The sequence below is a fragment of the Cyprinodon tularosa genome, unplaced genomic scaffold (genome assembly GCF_016077235.1).
Source record: "Cyprinodon tularosa strain WSP-4 unplaced genomic scaffold, ASM1607723v1 ctg267, whole genome shotgun sequence".
Taxonomy (NCBI): domain Eukaryota; kingdom Metazoa; phylum Chordata; class Actinopteri; order Cyprinodontiformes; family Cyprinodontidae; genus Cyprinodon; species Cyprinodon tularosa.
Genome location: NW_024038971.1, coordinates 1,340,143 through 1,366,884, shown reverse-complemented (window position 1 = coordinate 1,366,884; position 26,742 = coordinate 1,340,143). Strand labels below are relative to the sequence as shown.

Here is a 26,742-nt window from a genome sequence, read left to right as displayed (position 1 = left end):
GCCATATTTTAACCAATTTACCCAACTTTGTTTAGAATTTAGGAGTATTTCAGCTCTTAAACAAATCTGAAGTCTGTGGTTCTTGCACTGTAGCACTTTTTTAATCAGAAAATATTAAGTTCATATAAGCAAGTATTTACTAAGAGATGACTTTATTTAAATTTTAGCCTTTTGAAATCAATATTACAACAATTAGATAATGTTTTAGCAGGACTATGACATTCTATGTGTGGATTATTTCATAAATAAAATAAAGCAATCAATGAAGGGTCACTTACATCAAGATTTATTATTTTTATGTGTACAGTCCATGAAAACTTCAATTTCTTCTCCTTAGGAATAACATTGTCTTTTTCTTTTATTTCCAGTGGCAAACAAATGTTGATTTCTGTGCAGCAAACAGAACATGTCCAGAAGTTTGAAAACATCCTCCATCCTGTCAAAGCGCAACTATATTAATAACACTATTTTCTAAAGAGCCCAACACGACCACTGTCACCACCTCGCCCTCAGGATTCCTGACATCTGATTGTGGTCAGCTAGGTGCCTGAAGACGATACGACTCAACCTCCACTTTCTCTTCACTCCCCGAGGTCTGGACGTCAACACACATCTGTTGCGTATCCTAACAGGACAGCTGTCTCTGGGTAGTGCTGCAATCTCCTTGTCAGCTATTTCCTGCAAACAAAGAACAATATAATAAGAAATAGCCCAATTGTTATTTTCAATAAAGTAATAGCTCAGATCAACTCAAAAATTGAACTTAATGCATTCTGAAATTAACTAGGGCTGCAACAACGAATCGATAAAATCGATAAAAATCGACTTTTAAAAGCGTTGGCAACGAATTTAATCATCGATTAGTTGTGTCGCGCAATTAATGCGTCATCCGCCGCCGCCGTCATCCCGGGGAAGAAAAAAAAATATGGCGGAGCGAGTCAGCGCCGCAGTTGCAGTGTTGCCAACTCAGCGACTTTTCAGACCCCTCCAGCGACTATTTTTTTAAAAAGCGACTAGCGACAAATCTGGCGACTTTTTACGGTGTCACTGGCGGCTTTTGGAGACTCTTACGTGAAAGCATGTATCGTTCCTACTCTTGTCCTCCAGCGGCAGCTGCTGCCGTGGGGCGCCTCCCCCATCCCAACGCCTTTCTCCCTCTCCCACAAGAATCCCTCTCAGCGCTGCAGTCCGAGCCGCAGGATTTTAGTGAGGAGTTTACCCTCAGCGTCCAGACTGCAAATGAAGCGCGCATGCCCCGGGATTGACGGCGCAAATTGATCACAATAATTAAAATAGCCTGCGCTTTGTAAAGTGAAAAAAGTCGTAACATGCAACTTTTGTAAAAACAAATAAACATGGCACAGAAGCACCACTGTTATGACGCAGCACCTGAAAAGAAAACACGTTGGAGCCTTCAATGGCAGTGAAGAGAGCTGATCAGCAGGATGAGTAACCATGTTTGTTTCATTTTAAAGAGGGGAAACGCAAGTTAGTTTCTCAGGTAGCTCATCTGATGCTTTCCTTAGCTTGTTAGTAGGTTACAGACAGTGATAAGGTTGGCTACTTATTTTACTTTTAATTTCATTTGAATTAGCTTAAGCAGCGTTTATATTTTCTTTATAAATAAATTAATTTGCAAATTATGAGGGCAAGGCTTTTAAAGTTTAAATCTTCTGGCAAAGATAAAGTAAAGAAGATCCTGCAATTTATGGAAGTAAAGCAGAATAAAATCCAGCAAGATCAGTAATATGTCAATTAATTATATGCCACATTCCCATGTAAATATCTGTCTTTGGAGGATGTGTTTTTTAGCACCCCTAGTTCTCTCATTTTTATTCCAAATACAATTTATAATTTGAATCACAGGGCTATTTTTATCTCTATGGTTCAGTATTTTCTCAAGTAGCAACTTTAACTGCTATACTTTCCTGTCTTAAAAGGCAGAACTCTTCTAGTCTAAAAAAAAAAAACTCATTTGTTGAAATGGGGGGGCCTATTGTTTGAGACCCTTAGGGGCTTTTAAAAACAAAAATGTCTCTTTTTGCGCTTTATGAAACAAAGTACCCTATATTTTGTGGATGTACAGCTACATTTCTCATGTAAGTTTGCGTAGTTTTAAAACAAACATTTAATTTTTCATATTGCACCAGTACAGTTAATGAGCAACCTGTACTTGTGTGCTTGTTTGTTCTGTCTAAAATGTTTATTTTGGAATAAAGAGGTTAATATAAAAAAAATATTTTGTGTCCGATTCATCGATTAATCGAAAAAATAATCGGCCGATTCATCGATTTTCAAAATAATCGTTAGTTGCAGCCCTAAAATTAACCTTATGCACACCCTTTTTTATTCAGCATATTTAGCTATTTAATCAGTACTGAGCTCTACCTGAAGTTCTTTGGGCAGGATGGTGTTCTTCCGCAGTGCGTTGATACGTATCCTCTCGTGAGCATACTGAAAGGCCATCTGTCTTCTCTTGACATCCCTCAGCATCCTCCAGTCAACGTAGTAACTTCTCACCTGGGCCACTGCATTCCAGCAACTCCCCAGTGCCTGCTCATCATCAGTAAAATACAATTAACCCTAATTTTGTAACTAACAGCCATCGTCACTTCCAAATAACATAAAAAAACAAACAAAACAAAAAACAGTGATCTCTATTCACTAGAATTCGGATAGCCCGAAAACAAAATAAGCCACCGGCCACCATATTGGTACTCCCCAACTTCAACGGGGATGCGCCATAAAAATGCCTACATGTGTAACATTTGACTGCAAAAACAAGCAGTTTTCTGGCTGTGGGAAGACGTTCCACAGGTAATTTCACAGTCAGTGGATGTACTAGCCAAAAAAATCCATATATATGCCGATATATCCTACAGGATAGTATGTAGAGTAACATTAATCTGGCTATCTCAGACCAACTCAAAGATATTGATTGATTTAGCCATCGACATTGTGTCTAACGTTTGAAAATAACAAGGAGAGTAAATAGAAAGTAATTCACTGTCTTCTGTTTTTTTTCACCGCAACACAAAGTTTCCTAAAAAAATGACAGCGGTCTAGGACAACTAGCATTAGCAACCAAGCTAAGGTTACGAAGCCAGTCAGAACTTTGCATTTTTTTACTGCAACTTCATTAACTTCTTGTAGATGACCTAAGGCATCTTTTTAGCTCAAGAAATAACGGGTGTTGAAATCAACTGGTACCTGCTTTGGAGCGTAAATGGTGGAATAAAGTGCATTTAACCCCAGACATGCTATTCTATTAGCCGCCATGATTGGTTTGTATCGGAGGAAGGTTCTTCTTCTTCTACTTCTTCTTGTCGAGTTTTATGGCGGTTGGCAACAAACTGTTAGTAGCATTACCGCCACTTACTGGTATGGAGTGTGGTTCGTGATGGTTTAAATATTTATCCTGATACATTCTACCTTAACTTCTTCTAAACATACATTCACACATTCACACTTAAAAATATATACATATTTGTGCACAGCTTTGTATATCATTCCTTCACTCACAAACACACTTACTATAATTAAATTCTATGGAATAATTTCGTTTTCTTTAGAAATCGAATAATTATTTGTATGTGTTTACTCCCTAAATTTTTCCTCAGTATATCTAATAAATTAACCTTCTCCTTAATGTCTTCAAACTCTCTTCTCATATATCTTCTCTCTCTTTCATATTTATGACATTCTAATATAACATGTTCTATGGTTTCATATTTATCACAGAAATCACATTTGCCCGTTTTATGTTTTTGTATTTTAAAAAGTGTATAATTAAGTCCTGTATGACCAAATCTTAACCTTGTTATCACTCTTTCCTCCTTTCTATTTCTTCTTCCATTTCTTCTTTCTCCTACCATCTTCTGAATTTTATAAAACCATCTTCCTGTTTTATCTTCATCCCACCTTTTTTGCCAAATTTCCATAAGGAAGGTTCTTCTTCTTCTTGTTGAATTTTTATGGCAGTTAACAAAAACGTTAGTTGAGCATTACCGCCACTAACTGGTGAGGAGTTTAGACCACGTGGTAAAAAAAAAAGAATAGTTTTCCGAACTGTATGTTTTAACTCAACATAATGAAATACATAATCGAATTCGTCCTCATAATTACTCATCTATCTTTATGCTTATGCCACTCTGCCTGTTTCTGGTGGTCCTACTCGTCATCACACTTTCAACCATTTCCAATTTTAAATCTTTCACTTCGGTGTAGTTTTATGCAGCTCGAGCTATTATCTGATTTTTCCGGTTTTCTTTGTCGTCTGAGCAGTACAATTGATTACTTTTACCATGAAATGTACAAATCTTTCTTTTTTTTTTTTAAATCACTGAATCTTCTGCAATTTTGATGCACTCCTCCAGAGGCTTTGCACTTTTCATTTGAGCCACTATTGGTTTGGGTCTTTCTGACTGGGATGGGATTCTTTTTGCAGCTTCAGCATAACTTATTCTGACCTCTAATTTCACTTTCTTGATCTCTTCAGATCTTTTGCTCACACCCGCGATAAGCAGCAGTATGTTTTCCACTAGTTACAGTATTTAATTTTTACTTCTTTCCCACCATTTCTATATTCATGCTCTCCAGAACACCCTCCACACCATTGTTTGCTCTTACACACTGCTGCTATGTGACCACATTTTTGGGATTTTAAAACATCTCAGAGGTGGAGGATTGGACATTTTCACATTGTAGCTCATATATCCAAGGGAAAATTTACTCGGTAACTGCTCTTCAAATTTAATCAATACTGACAAGCAGAGGCGTAGCCAGAAAACTTTTATAAGGTTGGCCAGGAAATGACCAATGTACACTGAGGGGTTGCCCGAAAGTAGATAGGCACCAAAACCTCACGGTCAATCTACACTGTTCCAGCAGGAAAATTAACGAGCAAAACATCCATATTTTCTAAATAAAGACTAACTATACTTTCTGAAAGCCTTTGCTAACAAAGAGACGCATATATGCAAACATCTGTGCTTTCTAGATAAAAGGTATAGTGGATAAAATTGTTTCAGGTTTGAGTTTTGGGCGAACATTATTTTCCATTGTCATTGCTTACCTACTTTTATCTGTAGTCATTCTCTATAAAATGGATATTTACGAGCACTAATATCTAGATAAATTGATTATTTAATACGTTTTTATTAAAATAGTTATTTATCTATGATTTCACCGAAGACTCCTAAGTGACTTGCAGAGACATTTTCTCTTTACCCCATAAAACAAAATCTATTTCTGAAGAGCATGCATTCTGTACTTATCATCTGTAATGTTAGTATATTGATGTGCATAATTAACCAGTGTTTTTATTGTAAAGTAATTGTTAATATATGAAAAATGTATTTAATATTCTACTTGAGAGTATTACTGCTGCCATCATCTGTATTAGAGGGAAATAAATGGTAGGGGTGGTCACAGGGGTGGCCAATGATTGGCTAAGGATGGCCATGGCCACCCCTGGCCCCCCATCTACCTCCGCCCCTGCTGACAAGCTGTCACACCTTTCTCCATTTCTTGTTGTTTTTAACCATTTCACCTCTTTTACTTTAGCACCACTTCCATTTTCTAGAATCTCTTTGTCAACTACTTTTAGAGGCACTCCTCCAATGAATCCCGTGCTAATCCTGTTCTCCTCCAAGCTGAAATTTTCAGCAGAGCTTGCTGTCTCTCGAAATTTTACCAGCATTACTGCCACTCACTGGTATGGATTGTGGTTTGTGATGGTCTTTCTACTTACATACATTTATCAAAAAATAAAAAAATTAACTACTTTATGTATATATGTAAGTTTTTACATATACATACACACACAGGCACAAGCCCCAACCCCCCAGACACACACTTAGACAACTTTTATTGTCAGACACATGCACACAGATATACATACTTACATAACCTACATACGTGTACATAACTTTGCATTCTACAAACATACATACCGTAACTTTGTATTCCACCCATCTACGTCTTAAACACATTCATATACACATCTTCTATAATCTAATTTTATGAAATTCAAAATTATTCACATTCTTTATAAATCGAATAAATATTTTTCAAATTCCTCCCAGAAATATCAAATAAATTAATCTTTTACTTAATATATTCAAGCTCTCTCCTCATATACCTTCCCTCTCTTTCATATTTATGACATTTGAGTATAACATCTGCATATTTTCCACAGTAATCACATTTGCCAGTAGTATAATTTTTAATTTCCCATGGCGAGGAGGGTTAGGTAATAATTTATTTAGTCTGCTTTAGCTCACTACTTTACAATCAATTAAGCTTTCCTTGTTATTTTGGACCCTGGAGGGAATGCGTTCTTGGATAAATATTAACACATGACTAAGTGGATGCAGCACTTCCTCTTTAAAGATCAGCCTTTTCACAGAGGCTAGAAAAAAACTATGTAAGGTTATACAATAAATAAATCTGGGTTAAAAGTCTGTGCGTTAATAGAAACTATATGAAAACGGTATTTTAATAGTAACAATGGGTTAGTATATACTGTAGTAATGATTAATGAGCTGGTTGAATTTCTTAACGTAACACATGCCTGAATATCAGCATTTTTTCTAAATCCTTCTAGTTCTGAAATATGTGGTTCCACTCAAGGTCAGAAATGCTCATGTTAAGTTTATTGAAATTTGGAAAAACAGTTTTGTCATTTGACAGCAGTAGTATGTCATAATTAAACTGCTATTTGGCGCTCAGATGGTTTTGGCCTTTAAATGGAACCCCTCTAGAGGCTGTTCCAAGATCACCAGGAAGGCAAAAATAATCACGGAGACATCTGAAACAGAAAGTGATGTGAGTGCTGACCTTCCAGAACTTCCGCTGAAAAAAAATGATGATAAATGTCAATCTGTTAACTTCTGCCAACAGAAATCCACCTCTGTGTTAAAATTATTCCCTGCTAACATAAAGACATTTCTTAAATTTGGAAAGTGCATTTGAGAGTATCAGAGCTAAACAGTTCTACAGGGGAATTTATGGATGTTTTGTATGTGTTTTCAGGAAACAGACATGCATTTATAGGCTTTACAAGAGAATTTCGGGACTTGAAAGAGAAAAATAAAGCTATGCAATGTTAAACTAGTGTGCTTCTGTGACAAATGGACATTACTCAGAGAGACCACAGACAGGTGGTATCATCCATAAAACTGACAGGAGTCAAGTGAGCATGGTCAACCAATGACACAATGCTACTGTTGCTTAAACAGCAGGGAATGTTACAAACATATGAGAATTAAAAGAAAAGAATAAACTGAAACTCAAGATAAACCAATGTTTTACACTTATGTAGTAATTTCCACTTTCCTCTTCAGTCCAAAAATGTGGCAATAAGAATAATTGTCTTGATGCCAGAAAGAGAGCCCAACAGATTTTGCTTTCACAAGTGGAGCAGTACGGCTATCGCCATAGTGTTCCGCTTGATTTATGCTTATAAATTACTTTATTATAATTCATGCAGGGAGTATTACAGATTATATGGACACTGCAATGTAAGTAGAACAGGAAAGGAAAAAGAGAAAAGATGAAAAAAATAGGAGATAAAAGCGAGATAACGATAAAACATCTTCAGTCTGCTTCATCACCTGCAAAGAGATGTAAAGAGAACAGCACAACCAGCAGATATAGTATAAGAGATGTAATAAATTAACACCATGATACTATCGCTGAAGTATAAGTAGTATTATAACTACTTTATATATCTATTGTATACAAAAAATGTATACATCGGCCTACTGCACAAGCCAAAAGGATAGCTAAAAAAGGATAAATGAAATAAAATACTAGCTCTATATTTTAGTCTTAACACTGTGTATTGAAAGGACTCATTTGCTCACATCTAAAATAAGGGAGCGCTCCCCCACAGCTACAGAGTAAGTTCTCTGTCAGTCAAGAATAATTTCCCACCCCGAAGATGCTGATTAAAGCACATAAGGATCCCTTGGCTGATCAAACACAGGTCTGATTTACTCCATACCACACCAAGATGAAAATGTGACAGGAACAGATGTCTGTTTATTTTCTTTTTGGCTGCTGTGGAAATGTTTGAAGATCAGGGAAGCGGTTTAATTTGCTGCTGGCATCTCATAGCTTTCCTATCTTAATGCCTCACTGATGAAATATAAGATAGATGGGGGCAAACGCACACAAACAAGCTATTAAATTCACGGGGACAAACGACTGTGTCATCCCGCTTGGCGTTTTAATGTCTGCTCCTCAGCTGGTAAACAATAAACAAAATGTTTATTGTGGGTGGGCATTCACACTTTTGACCTTGACAAGTTTACACCTGAACCTGTCGCCATAAATCCTAGGGTATAGAAGTGGCTAATTATTCAGAAATAAAGCCGACAAGTTATACCTAATATGTGCTCAGAATTGCATGTTTCTGTTTTTTTCTTTTTGACAAAAATCACAGCCAAGTGCAAATTTAAAGATGTTTATTCTCTTTTTGCACAGTAAAAAAAATCAACACTAATCATTAGGATTTTAAAGAGCCAGAACAATATTTTAGTTAACAAAAGTGCTACTAGTGTCTAATTCCCTGTTAAAAGTCTAAGCTCTATTAACATTTAATCTTTTGTTCGCTTCTTTCCTCCAGGAGAAAGTAAATAAACAAAGTAGCTACCAACTGGCAATGCTATTTTTATTGCTTTTGCTGTATCCTCTGATGGCTGATTGAGCATTTGCGGGACCTGTTTTTTTTATATCTGTACAGATTTTGTATTTTTTTTTTGTGGATACATTTTTTTGCAATTGGAAATACATGATAGTGGTGTTTATTTCCATTTATTTTATGCACGTAAATGCTTTTTGTAGTCCATTGTTAAAGGTATAGTGGAGGATTTTCCACTTAAAAAAAAAGCACATGCACAACCCTGTACCCGCTCCCGAGTGGGAACGCTCATTAAACGTGTGCGAGAGCGTTCACAAGCCCATTTCTCCTTGTGCACGTTGTGTTTAATAATTGCTGTTTGCATCGCTCATACAAGCTTACTTTCCAAAGAAAGATTTGCAAATTTTCCACTATGTCAGACTCTCCACAAGTAAGTGAAAATGGGGATGATTACGTAGGACGGCCCTACGTAATCATATGAATGATTAGAATGATTGACAATTAGGAGGACCACTTATTTTGATGATCCACCTGGTAAAAGAACACCCCCCACTATACCTTTAATCTAGTCTATACAAAGATTGGCAATCAAACCTAAGGGATATCTACTTATCTGACAGTTAATCTCTAGTCATAGTACATCCTGGGTTTGTATTGTAAATATAACTTTATCAAAGTACGGTGGTATGAACAAATGTGTAAATCTTACCTTTATTCAATAATCGAAGTGAAATCTTACAAACTTTACCTATAAGTTTTCCAGGGAACCCAGTAGAGAGAAAAAAAACACATGTTGAGAGGAAATTCAGAGCCCTGCACCATAAAACAATTCAAAGACAAAACAAATATATTAGAAGGATTTCAAAATCCCTCAACCCTGAAACATTGGAAATCAATGGAACAGCATACAAGCCTATTAATATTTTTCATAACTTTATTTATATTATGGTCATTAGTATTGTTAAAGGGGTAATAGAATGCAAAACCGAGTTTCCATTGTCATAGATGAATAACGATAGTTCAGTGGGTGAAATGGACATACAGAGAAGTTGAAATCCCATCGACACCTCCTTTCTCTGCAAATCTCTCAATTGTAAACTTCCACCATAAAACGGATGAATGCAAACGAAGCAAAGAGGCTGTTGCTTTATTTGGTTCTGGCCTGCACTTTTGTCACTCCCCTAAATTGACATACAGACCAGCCCACTGGTTCACTGGCCCAAGGGAGAGGGGGTATAAAGTGTCGACTGCTGGGCCGCTGACTGTACTGGACCTCAGCAGAGAGCCATGAGCCGCCAGTCCTCAGCCGGAGGAGGGGGGCCGATAACAGATATCCCAAACCCCCAGGCATTTTTTAAAGTATGAAAATTGGGACATTTCAGGGAAAAAGAGGACGTTTGGTCACCCTACCATATCAACAATCTTGATGTTTTATTGAGTGAGTGCTTGTTGCTATGATGCGTCTTTGCCAAGCAGTTTAGCTCGTTGTAAATCAACCAATCAGGGAACAGCTCATCTGAATATTCATGAGAATACCATAAAAGGAAGAAAACCTGTCGTTTCATTCTAGGGCTTTTAACCAGGCTAGCATTAGGGCTCATAGAACAGCAAATATGCCATTTTCAGCCCAACCAATGTTACACACTCTATTCAGAGACCTTATGTATTACTTCTATGACCCCTTTAAAAGAAAGCTGAGCTTCACTTAAACTGTGAGTCCCGTGAATCCAGTTATAATAGACTTAAAAAGGCCTCCAATTTATACAGAGACATATATATTGACTTTAGTTTAATTATATCAAAAGATACAAAATCAATTACAAACATTTCAATGAGACCCCGTCATAAACATCGCAGTCAAGCTCAGTTTGGTTTTTCAGATTTGTAAAAAAGATTTTTGTGTATGGCAACATGGTCAATTTCAGTAACAGTGGAAAGCTGATTACCTTGAGTCCTCAACTTTGAAGCAATCCCTCTTAATTAGTCTGAATAGTGACAGGGGAGATGAGGGCTACTGCTTAACTGGAAGAAACCGCCAGATGTGCCTTAGTTTGATTGGCTTAGTGTCGTGAAAACATATTAGCTTTTGCCTAGCATGCTTATTAAAGTGGACATCGCCGCAGTCACAGTATAAACTAAAAGTACACCACCATAGAATTTAGGGGTTTTATATGTTTTCACTAATCCATGGATTAAGGAGATGTGCACAGTTTTACATAAACTGTTCCACTTTTTTTGTTCAATAAATATTAACTAGGAGTGTTTTTCTAAGATATAAACACTTTATTTACAAACATGACTAGTCTTTTTTTTACATTAAGACAGGGAGGTTTGAGGGTGTACTTTTTTGTTTTATTTTTTTACCAGTATTACTGACAATATGTCCCAACTTAGACCATGTTTCAAATTGAAACATGGACTATAAAAAACCGATCCATAATAATACCATTAATATACTCCTTTAATTATCAAACCCCAGTATTTTGTGAATCTTAATGATTTATTGTTGTTTGTGTGTATTCTGTATAATTGTGTCATATTTGCTAATGTTAATGTTTTTGCATTTGATAATGTTTTATAATACCACACTTTACCAAGCAGCTAATGAAACATTTCCAGTTGTCTGGTTAGAGACTGGTAGTTATTTGGCTTTTATCTCCTGATAATCTGCTGGTGCCCCAACTTGGTCATTTTGATCAAAATTACAAACTCTATCTAAACAGTTATCTTTGAAACTTATTATTTTGGCACTTGTTATTCAAAGACAAAGAAAACCAGTTGTTGCAACAACAAAAAAAAACACAACTAAACAGAAAAATCAGACAGTTATAAATCATTAAAAAAAGTAAAGCAAATTGTTGAATTATTACAATTTTGACATGTCTCTGCAACATTAAGTACAAATTATTGCTAAATATCCATACAAAGTGCCTCTGTCTTATATGTAAAAAAGTGCTATTTTTTGTGTCAGAAGATTCTTATATAAGAAGTGTGGTTATGAGTTATGGTAAATGTTATCCCATCACAGTGTGACCTCTAGTTATTAGTTTTATCACACTCAGATGTGTGTCATAACCTGCATGCATGCCACAAAGTGGAAAAGTCTGCCCCTAACCCCTGGGGGAATGCTTGGCATTCCTGAGTTATGGAAGAAAGGGCCCTCCGTGTCAGTTAGGTCAAGGCCTCCTGCTAAATGAGCTGTGACTTGTCTGTAATTGCAAATAATGAAAGGATTTAGCATACTGATGTGTCAGTGAATCTTTCATACCAGCTAAGGCAGCAGACTGTCTGAAATGTGTCAGCTGACTGAGGGAGGTATTCCCTAAATGTATGTTTTTCACGTCTCGAGACATCAAGCACATCAAAGCAAACATAGAAGGTTACCCTAATTTAGTTTTTTTCAGCAGTGTGTTTAAGCAAAAGGTGCTGGCTGATTTAAATATGCCAAAGCCTGCAGACTATTCTTTCTCTCTTGTTTTTCCTAAAGCTTGCATGCAAACTGTTAAAATATACTATGCCTGCTGTAAAAACTTACCATGGTCAAGAATCCAACTTGAGAGGTTGGTCTTGTGAAAGATTTATTAGAAGCACCTTTAAATGCTGTAACATCTGCTCTGTTATTTTCATTAGTCAGAAAAACAAATGTTGCCAGAAACATCCGGTTAAGGATAATGGGTCGGTTGAAGGCTTGAATACTGTGGCTTCATTCATGAAATTTATGACATCTCAGCGACAGAATTATTTATTCTTCTCAGCCAGAGACATACAGGAAATGTCTCACCAAAACATTTTTTCCTTCTTACACCAGACACTCTGTATTTGACTGTGGTGTTACAGGATTTTTGAAGTTTTAAAATGAACTACTTTATTTGTGAAGACTGGGCCTTGAATGTTTTGCATTTTCTTGACAATGAGATAACTCATTTAGTTTCTTTGAATAAGCATAGCTACACAATCTATAGTTTTGTCTTAAAATTTGAGTCTAATTATTGTCTCAGTTTATGTCCATAGCCATGATTCTGTGACAGGATAGTGATTTTGTATATGTCCATAAAAATGTGCTTCAGTGGATACCCTCTTTTCAGCTGCTGGAACACTTCAGGTGGGTTAGGGGAATTTTCAACTATATATACAACAGTTTCTTTATAAACTGTGATTATTAATTTTTCAGGTTCAGATCATGTCATTTGGTTTGCTTAATATATGTTTTTGTATTTTATTATAGTCAGGGGTGAAAGTACATTTAAATTATTGCCGGTACTTTGTCCCAAACTTTGCCTTTTTTATGAAGGTAAACTATCAGGGATTCAGTTAGGAGAGATTCCCTACCTGCCATAAAGGACATGGGGGGTTCAAAACCAGACTTGGGTTTAAGTGCCCATTACCAAGACCTACCCTGCCACCATGTGGTGTTTCCTTATTAAAAACCACACAACTAATTAAAGAAGCATTTATAGAACTGCAGGTATCAGTAATAGGAATAATTTAGGTGGTATTTGGTTTTGAGTTGGATTTCAAGTCAGATGTGAAAGTAGATTTAAATGGTTTATAAAAACTTTTATTGGCGTAGATCTTTTAATTACACCCTTCATGCATTTACTTATTTATTTTTGAGACAAAAAAAAAATATATCTATACCCATCCAAATATATTGGGGGTCTGATATAAAAAATACTCTGAGAATCTGCACATCAAGTAATCCAGACCTTGATTTAAAAATATATAATCTTAAATGTTGAAATATTCAAAGGACACATGTTTGAATGACAATATAGCGGTTATAGCAATATCTACTCACATGTTTGGTTTCCAGGGACAATATTAGCATATTGTCTTCACATTCACTGCTCATTCTCTATATAAAGGATATTGTGTTTTGTTTTTTTGTTTGTTTTAGATTTTTTTTGTTTTCCTTTTTGATTGAAAATGTTTCCATGCTTTCTTGTAAATAGAAATTGTACAGCTATTTTCACGGGAGGGACAAGGGAAAAAAAATTACTTGCACGTTTACTCTTTTTCATATTAGGTAATGAACCCAGGTTTAAACAATTGGTTTCAACTTAGGATTCTGTGTAAATTGTTCTTCACAAACAGTCATATATGAATCCCATATATTCTTGATCTATCAGGTTTGATGGAGGTTAGCTGAGGACCCAAATCCAAAGATGAGGAAGCAGAGATGAGCTCTTGTAGATGGCAACAGAAACACAAATCCAGGAACAATCAGCTAGAAATCAAAACCAGGAGATGCCAGGGAGAAACAAACATGAGGTTCGAAGAAATGAAGAGAAACCAGCACTGAGGAACTGCACAGAAGGTGTATATATGGGAGACAGATCAAAGACTGGGGTAATCAGCTGATAGGGAGCAGGTGTGGATAGAAGCACCCAGAATCTAAGGGAAAGGAGACTAAGGCCCCGTCCACACGAAGTCAAAACGAACACGAAACGCTAATATTTTCCAGATCGTTTGTCGTAAAGACGGAGACGTAAAATAAATGTGAGCGTCCACACGAATGCATGAAAACGCTGCAAAATGTATGCCAGGCCTGTAAGTGGCGCTGTGGTGCCAGCAAAAATAGGCGAAAACAGGCAACGAAATGTTGGGCATGCGCAGTAATATTTATACAACAACCAAACCGGAAAACCCCTGCGGGTCCATTTTCATGGTTCAGTCAAATTTAGGTGCTGAACTATGTCGTCTATATTGCTCTGTTCTTCCTGGAGATATTCCAGAAGAAGAAGATTCTGTTGTAAGCCCGACAGCAGGGTGAGTAGCATGAGCAGCAACCATTCAACACAGTACGGCGCCATTGTTGTTGTGATACTGTGTCGCGCATGCGTGTTTAGAGGCGACGCTATGACGCATGCGTGTAAAAAAAAAAAAAATGCGGTTAGAGCTTAAAGATGGAACCGCGAAAACGGCGTTTCAAAATCTTCCCACTCTGAAGGCTGAATAAAAAAAAGATCGTTTACAGACACCCGAAACGCCGGCTTCGTATGGATGAGAGGCTGGTTTGGTGAAAAATTTGTGCGTTTAGGCCAGGGTTTGACTTCGTGTGGACGGGGCCTGACACAAGAGGGCAACAGAAACATTGCTTAAATGTAACTAGAAAACAACTACAATAACACACAAAAAAAAATACCAAGAAAACAGAGAATGAATAAACAAGAATTTAAACGAAAACTCAAAAAGAAACTTAAACAGAACCACAAAATCCACAAAGGGCAGAAGCATGACATGATTACAATTGATTGTGTTGTGGGAAAAGGTTTTCAACCATGAAATCTAGTCAAGTAAAGGAGATAGATGGTAATTCACTCAGTCTGCATTTTATTTAGTAATCTAAGTTTTTAAGCTATAAGTACATTTCTTATAAAGGTTTGACAGTTTTTTTTCTTTCTTAAAATTACTACAGAAATGTACAAGCATTAGTAGTATCATAATTATCACTTAGTAAAAGTATTAGTTTTAGTTTGTGTATAACACAGAGAAAAAGGAGAGAAAAAAAAATCTTCATAGATCTGCCCACCCTGCCTATAGTTGGAGCCTCTCTTTATGTAGTCACTGTGACAAGAAATTGGCTAGGAGATTAAAAAGTGGTACGCAGACGGTGTGTTCCGGCCTTAATGTAAGGTTAGGTTGTAAAGACTGCCTTTAAACTGTGGCTGATTTTAACCCGTTTCTCTCTGTGGTTGAGGTGATTTCCTGGAACCTTGCCTCTTGTTCCATTCCGCTGGAACAGCAAGTCCTTTCCCATCATCCACAAGTAATTTTCCCATAATCAGTATGCACACCGGTATGCTGGTGTCAACCTGGATAAATGGGGGGTCCCACTTCTAGACTAGTGACGTCTCTGTAAAATCAAATATCTTCCTGGCGGTATTTCACAAGCCTTTCCCCTAATGCTTTACGGGAGCCCTTCAGTGTATCGTACCTGTGTAGGATCTTTTGTTCTCAAGTGGAAAAACCCAAATCAGTCTTTTTCCCCCAGTAGAAACTGTAACCTCTATATTAATTGTAAATCTAAAAATGGTTGAGCCATGCTGAATTAAGATTTCCCAGAGTCTAAAACAAAAAAACAACAACAACAACACAATGTTGTTCAGGGAACCCCTGCTGTCAATCATCCTCCATCTATTTCGGTTGAGGCCAGGAATTAATTCCAAGTTGATCAGAAACTTTTTACATAACTGCTCCCAGAAAAATCAGTCAGTAGATCCTTCTGACAAACGCCAAATTATTTTCATCAGCTTTTCATTGTCATTACACTGTCACAGTACACAGCAACAAAATTACGCATTACGCAATGCCCTATTCACTAGGCCGTCACTCCCCGCTATTCTACTATGCAATCCAGTCAAATAAGGGAGATAGATGGTAATACACTCGGTCGGTATTTTATTAAACTTTGCAAAGAGGAAACAAAAAAAAATCACAGCAGCCCTAATAGCTTAATGTTCTGCCCTCTATGTTCTCATTGGAAAAGTTCCTTTTACTAACTTAAACCCTGCAGAAAGGCTGTGAAGTTTGTTAGAGCATGTTTTATCAAAAGAATTACAGACAGTGAAGTAACAGTAAAATGTTATGAAAAAAATCCAGAGAAACAGTTTAGCTAGTTGTTAGAAGAATTCATATTTTTTATCCCAAACACTCCCTAATATGATAAACAACTCCCCTCCCTTAGACATCTTTTAGCTGTGCCGCTCTGAGGCCTGAACGGAAGATTTTATAAGTAAAATCAGCACTCATAAATCAATAATGTAAAAGGGGATTAATAGGAGGATATATAGAATAACTACACAAATAAAAATTTTTGTTTTGGATTATGTCTGAATGTGATTCTTTCCCAGGAAAGTGGGGCATCAAATTTAGTGTTTATTTTTAACCATGAACGCCAATTTCCAACATTCTGTTAATAGTAGTAACCTGGTCAACACTAAACCCAAAAGTGTTTGTATCACACTTTGAACTCACTTTTATCTAAATATGTTTTCATTTCTCTCTCTCTGGTTTGGAGAACAAATATGATCATATTTGAGTTATATCTTCATAGCAAATGAAAGCATTCTCTCATTACCATTGTCTGATATATCTACACAAAAAAATAGCACAGCCACATAAACTCAAAATTGCCAAAGTACTCAAATTAAATAGCAGATAGGGACATTCTCTGAATCCATGAAACAGATGCAGTACAGCACAGAAACCTCCAGCTCACTGGCCTAATGCCAGGGAGTTTAACTGGCTTGTGTATACTAACAGATATAATATGACAGTATGTCTGGGTCATCATAATGGGGCTACATAATATGACACATCACATTCCCTAATGCTCAACAGAGGGACCATTTTTTGTTACAGCTGCCTATTTGCCTAAAATGAAATTATACTGTCAAAACTGGCCTCTTTCTCTGGTCTTCCTCAGTTTTCAAGCAGTGTTGAACTTTTGGAGTTACGCTCTGTTGACACCTTTATAATAAAAAAAATTCATTTTAGCATCCTATCAAATAAAAGACAATGTTAGACATAGATCACATTTTGTCCTTCCCTAAAAAGATTTAAAATGACTCTTTTAATAGAGTTGTTTTTAGGAATAAAACCTTGACAGCATAATCTTTTAGCATCAGCAAGTTCAGCTCTTTTTAAAACTTCATCAGCAAAGCATAGATGAGCTGAAAAGTCCGAACCTACATAGCAGAGAAAACTAAATTTAACACTATTCAAGCTCTCCCCCTCTTTATTAATTACTTTAAAAAAATACTAACTCTCTTATTCAAAGTATCACTTTTTTAGCTCAAAGATGAGCAAACATTTTATTTTCAGAAGAAAATCAATTTTAACTCTGGAAAACTCACTCAACTCTTCGTCCTTGTGCAGAAGCCAAAATATAGGGTACTTGGGTTGGAGGGATCAAAGACATCTGCCTTTATAGTTAGTTACAGGACCACCAATGGTCTCGGAAGTGCAGTTTTGCTGTTTGAAAATAAATCATTTTTTGAAGCAAATGGCTCTGGAGAGAGAGACAACATGTCCTGGGTTTTTGAAATCTAAAACAGTTTCCTTTTTATTTTTGCCCTGGGATATACACATTTATGCTCTATGTATATCTAACTGTTTAGCTTGTGCTAGCAAGACAGAAACTGGGTACTTAAAAACACTCATCATCATATGACCATAAGAACTAGAATGCTTGCTGTGAAAGAGAGAACGTCATAGACCTTAACCCTAAATGTTGGGAATGCCAGATAAACACTACTTATCTTTTATAAAAAAAGATATATGTCAAAGAGACTACTGCCTTATTGGGTTACATCAGCTGATTTAAAAAGGGTTATGGATTCCCTCAATGTGCTCAATATGCTCAATGTGGAGACCATGGCTGCATGACGTAAAGTTCAGAACTGCTTTTTGGATTAGTAAGCTCTGCAACTAACTTTAAACACCAAATTATCTATTAAGTTATTCCACCTGTTGGATCTAATTAGCTTAATTCCTGATGTTCTTCACACAGGCTGTGTCCGAATGTCCGCCCTAACCCCTAAATCTCTCAATATCTATATAGAAAGGGGACTATAGAGTGGACTTTATAGTGAACTCAGTTAATTGACAGTTCGGACAGATCACATCCCATGATGCTTTGCACGGAGAGATCTCACAAAGCATTCCGGGATATATCTGCTTGTCTAGTGCCCACTACTTTTCAAGGTGCATTGTGGGAAATTTCGAGTCCACTACTTTTTCATCCACTAGACGGCCCGATCCCAAACAGGCCCCTAAACACTAGCCCTCTGTAACAGTCATTACAGTGATTAGGGCAGTTGTTCAACACAGCTTTAATCTTTCCACAAGAGATAGATAGCCTATCACTTGTTTATGATAAATTCAATAAACTGAAACACTGTCATATGCAAGAAACTCAGGTTTTTTAATAAAAGCTTTTTATGCTTCAATATGGTGGTTTTTGGATTGTATCTGAATTGTTACATCATGCAAAATTGCAATGAAAACACTTTTTTATCAACACAGAAATCATGTGACCTGCAACTGGACTGTACAGTCTCGTAAACAGAAGAATAAGACTGCAATTAATTGGAGAATGATAGCGCCCATTAGATCCGTGGCTGAAACATGGATATAGATCATGTTGTTATTACGTGAAAAACATATTCATATACAATTTCAATTGTATTTGTTTTTGATTGTAAATACCCCAATTGCAAAACTGCATTTTTGAATTTAGAGGAGTATCGACATAGTTTTGCATTTGTAATGGAAATGCAGCTACTCTGTTGTTTTTTAGCAGTCTTCTGAAGAGCATGCTCATGGTTGTCTATAATTTTCTTCATTTTATGATGAGAAAATTTAGTGGTAAACCTGGGTTTATCATTAGGGAAGCTTTCTTCTTAAATCAAATTCATAGCATTTCTCTTCATTTCACAGTAACATTACAGCCTTCTTCCTAATGTTTTCTTTTTTCTTTTTAAAACCTGGCGGTTTACCATTGGTGCAGCTTCAGTGTAATATTTCCCCTTCACATTTACACTGCTACAGCCAACAAGTACAGTAGAAAAAATTACGGATATGTCCTGCTCTGGAAGAAATGAGACATTACACCTTTCAGACATAACTTTTTGTTCACATTAAAGCATTCACATTTTGCTCAATGAAATGTGTGCAGAATCTTGTTATACAGTATAAATTCCTATGACACTATGTCTGATATATATTTAATTAACACATTTTTTTTGTTGCAACTAACATAAATTATAGTATAAACATTTAATGATTAGTGCCAATGTATAAAAAAACATTATTAAATGTCACTAAATGAACAAATCTGTCTTAAATGTTATCTATTTTCTGTCTGTCCTTTTTGCTTTTCCAACGGTTGTCCAAATATGCCACTTAAATTCAATTTTTATTCAGTTTATTTATATAGCACTAATTCACAACAAGTCATCTCAAGGCACTTTACAGTTCACCAGATCATACTGTCAAATTCATTTAAAGTTTTCTATCTAAGGAAAGCCAGTTGATTGCGTCGACTCACTGACTCGGATGCAATCCCTCACACTAAGCATGCTTGTAGGGAAAGTGGAGAGGAAAAACTCCCTTTTAACAGGAATAAACCTCCAGCAGAACCAGGCTCAGTGTGAGCCATATGCCGACTGGGTTTAAAGGAGACAGAAGCAGAGATACTAAAGGCAACTGTAAAAAGAGGCCCCATCCAGGAAACACACAGCCAGGCAGATGAGCTCCAAGCCAGCTGTTCTCATGTCAGAGGATGAAGAGAACACATTTATCAGTCTAGGCTTCCATATCAATGAAAAGCCCCAGTTTGCAACCGTCCTATCTGACATGCACAAAGACCCACCTGTACACTGCGTAGCGTGAGGCTCCATGTGAGTAGCTCATGCCTGGTCAGGGCATGGACAACCAGGTGGACCGTTAGGCAAGGTCCTTAGTGCTAATGGCCTACCTCAGGCATGAGTGAAACCGCAAATACAAGAGTCATACTGGCTCGGACATCGCCTGGGTTAATAAGATCCGTGTCATTTGCTAGGGAACAAGGGCAACTCGATGATAAATGGGCTACTGGAACAAGACATACATGGACTAGAGCAGAAAACTTGGACCTGATGAAACGCTTCTATACAAGCAACCCCAGTGAGAGAGGTTACATGCAGAGATTATGGGATATATGGATGCTTTAAATCCCATCATCGACACTGACAAAGAAACAACTCCTAGCTCAGTGTTCTAACATCCGCAAAGGGCAGCTCCTATCACAACTAGAAATTCATGAGGTATAACTGACATGCTGCGGCAAACCTCTGTTCAGACGCATATAAATTGGACTTTGGGATGAATGTTTGCACGAGTCTGTGTAAGGATTATTACATATAGGAAAAGAATTGCCCTGTAAAGCTGATCTGCAACCAACATTATTTGGCTTTCAAAAATAATGTAATAAATAGCCCCTGAAATATCAAGCTATATTGCATTAGGTAAATTAAATCTTAGAATATATATATATATATATATATATATATATATATATATATATATATATATATATATATATATATATATATATATATATATATATCTCCGGGTACTCCGGCTTCCTCCCACAGTCCAAAAACATGACTGTTAGGTTAATTGGCTTCTCTAAATTCTCCTTAGATGTGATTGTGTGCGTAAATGGTTGTATGTCCTGTTTTTCTCTGTGTTGCTCTGCGATGGACTGGCGACCTGTCCAGGGTGTACCCCGCCTCTTGCCCACTGACAGCTGGAGATAGGCACCAGCATCCCTCGCGACCCCAATTAGTACAAGCATGTCAGATAATGGATGGATGGATATATATATGAATCATTGTTAATAGACAAAAGTCAACACGATACTCAAAACCCACATTTACTCAATTCTCCTATATTATATCTCATATTGTTTATTATTACAAACTGCTATAGCTGCATGCTTTGGTTTGCTTTGCTGAAAGATCTCAGAAAAAAAATGTATTCTGGTTTTCTGTTACCGGTCATCTGATCCAGACCCATCATTTTACATAGGCTGTATGATGTGCTGTGCTTCAGATACAAGTCTGGGTCCAAACCACAAGTTATTATATGCTGTCAGAACTTTTAAGTTGCTTTTCGACCACATGCTGCCTTGCAAAACAGAAGCCCCATTATATTCTCTTTAACTTGAAAGCTAACGGTAATTGTAGAACACTTGAGCACAATCATGCTGTAGAACAACATTTACTTTCATTTGTTCACTGCGCCATTTATAACTCTGATAAAGAGGGTAAATCAAGTTGGGTGTGCTAACTACAGACACGGAGGAACTTGTGAACATTTTCTGTACATAAAAATTTGTGTTCAATAGCTGTTCTTATGTGCTCAATGTGGAAACCATCATAGAAACCTGAGCACGCAACTGAGGCTTGAAGGGAACACATTCATCCAAACAGTCATGTGGCATTAATTTGTTTCCCCCTAAATTACTTTAGTTTTATCTACACAGCTTTCTCTAATCTGATGTATTTTCCACTGAAGTTACAAAGTTTCACTTAACACTGGAACAAAAATAAAAAATAGCTCCAAGATGTTTGCTACTTGTAAACACTTCTAATATGGCGAATTCGCAACTGGACTTTCTTCCTCTGACAGGATGTTTTCAATTTGTAAACGACTACAGAAGATTGTATTTACTTAAAACTGAATGGGGGATCTTTCTCATGTGTTAGCCAAGATCCTAGAAATGGTCTTAGAGTTGCTATTTGTGGTATACTATCACATATTACTGCTCAAAACGTCCTTTTAAAAAAAAGAGTTCTTGAATCTGTGAGGAAAGACAAAATCATTCATTTTTCTCTACCGCGCTGAAACTTTCCAAAATTAAATATACCATATTCTTCAAGTAGGTTTCTTGTATATTTACATTAGAAACCATTGAGGGGTTTTGTTTCCTTCACTGAAGGGAGCGTTTAAGCCCACATACACAGGCAGAGGTTATAAATGTTTGATAGTTACCAAATGTATTTACTTAAATGTGGTCAACAGTCTTAGACAGTCTGATGTATAGACTAAATGTTTTAGTGATGGGTGCTGTATTCAGTCACTTTAATGGAGGTAGCTTTGCATTTATTTCCTGTTTTGCTTGAGATTTTTTCATTTGCTTTTATTGAGAAGCTACTTTGAGAGAACCAGCATTCTGATTCTAGAATTCATGTAAATTACCTTTTTAGAGTTTACATTGATTTTTTATACTTTATTTTTGCATATCTAACTTAGCTTTTGCGCTTTTATGTAAAGCCAAAGCTTTTTTAAAGCTCAGTCTTAATATATTTTATCTCCCACAGTCATGGGAACTTCTACTTTTATCCAAATCAGGAGATGGTGCTGCTTACTTTGCCTCTCCTTTTAATCATTGGCGGCTGGTGGAGTTTTCTCTAGGGGGGACATAAATTCAATATAGACGTATACCAAAAAAACATAAGCAAATGTATACTAAGTTATCACAGAAGTATATTTACATGAATGCCAACAACAAAAAACATTATAAAAACACTTTATAAAAACAAAACATATTTTCATCTATAGATCCTTCTCAAAATATTAGCATATTGTGGTAAAGTTCATTATTTTCCATAATATAATAAAACTTGAACATTCATATATTTTAGATTCATTGCACACTAACTGAAACATTTCAGGTCTTTTATTGTCTTAATACGGATGATTTTGGCATCATTACATTCTGGAAAATAATAAACTTTTATAATTACATTATGGAATAATTAACTTTACCACAATATGCTAATATTTTGAGAAGGACCTGTACAGGTTTACTTTTTTTAAAGAAATTTTGCTCTGCTGAGGCTTTGTTAAAGCAAATCTGTGCTTTGCGTGGTCCAATATAGTGTCACAAACCTAAAAAAAATTATGTACCAGTTTAATAATTTAGAAGCTATTCGTCAGCTTTATATTTTGTTTATATATAAAAACTATGTATTTTCTTAGAATGTGTTTATTTAAGAGCAGCTATGCAAATTAACAAACACCTAGAAAAAGTACACTATATTATCCTCTCTTAGACAACCGGTGGATGTTAAGAGGGGTAATAACTCAGAAGGCATCAAATTCCACCGGTAAAATCTTTTTCACTATAGAGATGTTAGACATCATTGGAAAGCTTAGATTCTCCACAATTCAACCACTAAGCTAATTTTATGGACACAGCGAGCACCAAAGCATAATTAAAACAGATATAGCAGGTTTTCTATCCCAGAATCCCAGATTGTTCATGCTTCTTTTCCTTTCCTAAAAATTTGATACAGCAATTATCCATGCTGGATCAGATCGTGATGTTTGAAAAAAGGGAAAGTAGAAAGGCAGGGAAAGCAGAATAAAGCGTCAGCCTCACTGCATGCAGTTAGCCAAGCCTTATAGCTAAACCAGGTGTCTTTAGACTGCTGATTAATTTTAATGTGCAACTGATCAGGTCAAAACAGTTTCCCCTCCAGCTTCTCTTGGTGAGTTAGCTTTAAGGGACTTCCCTCCCATGACTCGACCTGTCAATTACCCGCACTACAACTGTGAAGACAGTTCCTGTCACGTCATGGCTCCGCTCTCCTATGTCCCGAGCTCTCCTATACCTTTCTATTGCAGAAGAGCTACTGCACATGTACTACTTTTAACAAGAGTATTGCCAAATATTTTTGCATCCCAAGGCCCCAAATGACCAAAATGCGTCACCAGTCCCCCGACGAACGAAACAGCTACTCATCATTAAAGATCAAATATTTATCTTGTACATCTAAAAAATATATTAATATATTTGAAATATTTTCATTTTATAATTGAATTTTTATTTGTCTTTTCTGTCTTAATCAATGTCAGTGGGTGAGTGAGCCAGCTCCCTAGCGCCCCCTATTGGCCAGCTGCCACTGCCTTCAACCTGTCTATCTTTAGAAGCAGCGTTGGGCAACTACCTTGAAAATCTACTGAGTTAAGCTTCAAGTCATTCTACTTCAGCTTCAGTACATTGAAGTGTCACAGAAATTTCGCAAGCTAAGCCTTATTAATATAACAAAAGTAGCTTAACTACATCAAATCTTTTTTTAACATCAAACTCGAAATTGTGACAGATCAAATTAGTTCAATTGTTTATCAAACTCTTCTCTCTTTGCAAAGGTTATAATTACATTCAGATTTCAAATTGAACTTTTCTATTCAGGTATACATAAACACAATTCACAATCTCAAAATAATACAGCAACTGTCAGTGAGTCAGAAATTAGTGATTGTAAATTAGTTTTATGCTTTAATTAAATCTTTGATCTACCTCATTGCTTTTTGTTTTCAGCGGCTGAACTAACATGTTTATTTTGTTCTGGATGATGTGTTCTTTCTATGGAGCTGTCTGTGTTTAGTCGAATATTAATTAGCCCCATTTTGAACTACTGGTATCTACACAAATATTATCTATTTAAGTTGACCACAATATGATTTGTAGAGAAACAAAAAGGAAACTATTTCCCAATACTGTCGAGAAGTAAGGTGAAGAAGCAGAAGGAGAGACCTGCTTTGTGACCTCCTTTGGTTTTAAGATGCCATAATTTAACTCCTTCAACAAAGCCAGTCTTTTTTAGACATGCCCAGACAAGACTGATGATCACATTCCTTGATTTCTCCAGTGCATTTAACATGATTCTTATCATCATCATTCAGAAAATTCAGAAGACTCAGGGGGAGGCCTCAACATTTATTTTAGCCTATATAGTGATGATTCAGAGCACAGTATTGCTAGTTATAAACATTATTTTTCTAACATTTACAACATGTACTTTCTTTGGACATTAATAAAGTAATTTTAAGGTAAATTGTACTGAATAGTCAATGAGTTGATGCAATCAGCTGGTTATACCTAAAAAAACCTATCTTTGAACTAATCTGACTGACTGTTTAAATTTTCTCTGTAAAGTTCCTTACCTTGACATGTGTTGTGAATTGGCACTATAGAAATTTAATTAAACTGAATAGCCTTCTGTAAACAAACAAACAAAAACTAAATAAATAACTTCTCCTACTTTGGTGTGTACACATATACTCACAGCTTTAGATTTTCCATCCAGTTGTTTGAAGGATTTATATTTTTAGGTGAAAACAGTTATGTTTCTAAGTCAGCTCTTGGCTATGCTGGACAAGCGGCTCTAAAGCCACACTTCCGACTCCAAGTATTCTTTGTTGTTGTTATGATCTTGCTTTCTGGATCTTTTGTTTCTGTTAAGTTTTAACTTTTTGGGTTCTCAAGTATGCTTTGTGTTGTTCTGTGTTCTCTAGATTTACATCATTTTTGTATTTTTAGTTTTGCTGTTCCCTAGTGCACTTTCCTTTCCTCTTAGCTCCTTCTAGTTACTTCTGTCTACACCTGCTCCTTATCAGTTAATTAGTCCTCCCATTGTTTCTGTCTCCCATATATATTTGTATTTATACCTCCTGTTTAGTTCCTCTTGACTTGATCCTTGTTATTGTTTTGGTTTATACATCCCTAGCGTCTCCTGTTTTTGGGTTTTTAAATTTATATTTTAACTTTTTCATTAAATGTTGCAATCAATCATCACTGCCTTCTTCTACTCTGCATTTCAGTCCATAACTACATCCGCCAACCTTGACAGCTGCTTCTTAACCTGGTAGACTCAGCAACCAGGCATTCAGCCTATCCTCTATACTGATCTAACTGCCTTTTACAACATTCAAGAAACTAAAGAAGAAGTCAAAGGCTGTTTAAAATACATAATTGCATATTCTGATAGATTTTCTAACACGCCATCAGCCTCAGCACCAGCAGTGTTCCCATTGCCAAGAACATAAGACAGAGAATAGATAAAATCCCCGAATGTGGTTATCATCCTTTCCAGAGCATTAATCAGAGCAGATAACTTCAGACTGACCACTGTCCCAGAATGCACTGCAGCAGCAGCTAGGTTCCTAGGGAGTGCTGATGGAAATCAGAGTGTTAAGATAAAATTTCACTTTTTTTACTGCTTTTGTTCAACAAAACTATGTTTTAAGATCATTTGAGGTGAGAACATTATCATTTCAAGCTTAACGCTATGGTCCATTTACTGAGTTAGTGCATAATTGAAAAAGTTGTCAACAGAGATACTGAGGACCATGGCAACCAGAGGACCTTGAAGGCTAACCGCAGCCAGGGTAATATTAGCCCGTCTGCAGCAGCCGTCCCTTGGTCTAGTCGTGTATGAAGTACCAGTGGATCTGATGGCCTTTTAATTTTTATTTCTTTGTTTATTTTATTTGGCAAAAAGTTTCCAAAGTCCTGTTTAAAACAAACTAAAGCCCAGTAAAAAAACAGACTCTGTTTTTAATCATGAAATGCCCTAAGGTATTTTAAAAATAAAAGTCACTCTTCCTATCTTCTAATAGGTATTTCAGTCCAGCAAATAATAACATAAACTGACAGATGCAAATACATTCAATCAACACCTGCTTATTTTATGCACGCTAAATCAATGAGATTAGCCAGAAGGTATTCAGCAACAATCCTGACCTTTATGTGTCCT

At 36.4% G+C, this 26,742-nt stretch overlaps 1 protein-coding gene across 2 annotated transcripts; it reads right to left on the bottom strand.

The window, feature by feature from the left end:
• Positions 1 to 263: 263 nt before the first annotated feature.
• mrps14 (mitochondrial ribosomal protein S14) lies at positions 264 to 3,365 on the bottom strand. Of its 2 annotated transcripts, none has more exons than XM_038289328.1 (3): positions 3,211 to 3,365; positions 2,389 to 2,553; positions 264 to 678 (listed from the first exon to the last, which is right to left on the bottom strand). In XM_038289328.1, exons 1-3 carry the CDS (start codon positions 3,277 to 3,279, stop codon positions 496 to 498), a joined length of 417 nt encoding a protein of 138 aa, XP_038145256.1. In that variant the 5' UTR covers positions 3,280 to 3,365; the 3' UTR covers positions 264 to 495. The 2 variants fall into 2 exon arrangements, with proteins under 2 accessions (XP_038145256.1, XP_038145255.1); XM_038289327.1 differs by having other exon boundaries at positions 2,389 to 2,556; positions 3,211 to 3,353.
• Positions 3,366 to 26,742: the final 23,377 nt, after the last annotated feature.

Coding starts and splice junctions, on each gene's coding strand:
- mrps14 (XM_038289327.1), bottom strand. CDS start 3,279: ATGGCGGCTAATAGAATAGCATGTCTGGGGTTAAATGCACTTTATTCC. Junction 2,557..3,210: donor CCATTTACGCTCCAAAGCAG/GTACCAGTTGAT, acceptor ACTGATGATGAG/CAGGCACTGGGGAGTTGCTG. Junction 679..2,388: donor TCCTGCCCAAAGAACTTCAG/GTAGAGCTCAGT, acceptor CTTTGTTTGCAG/GAAATAGCTGACAAGGAGAT.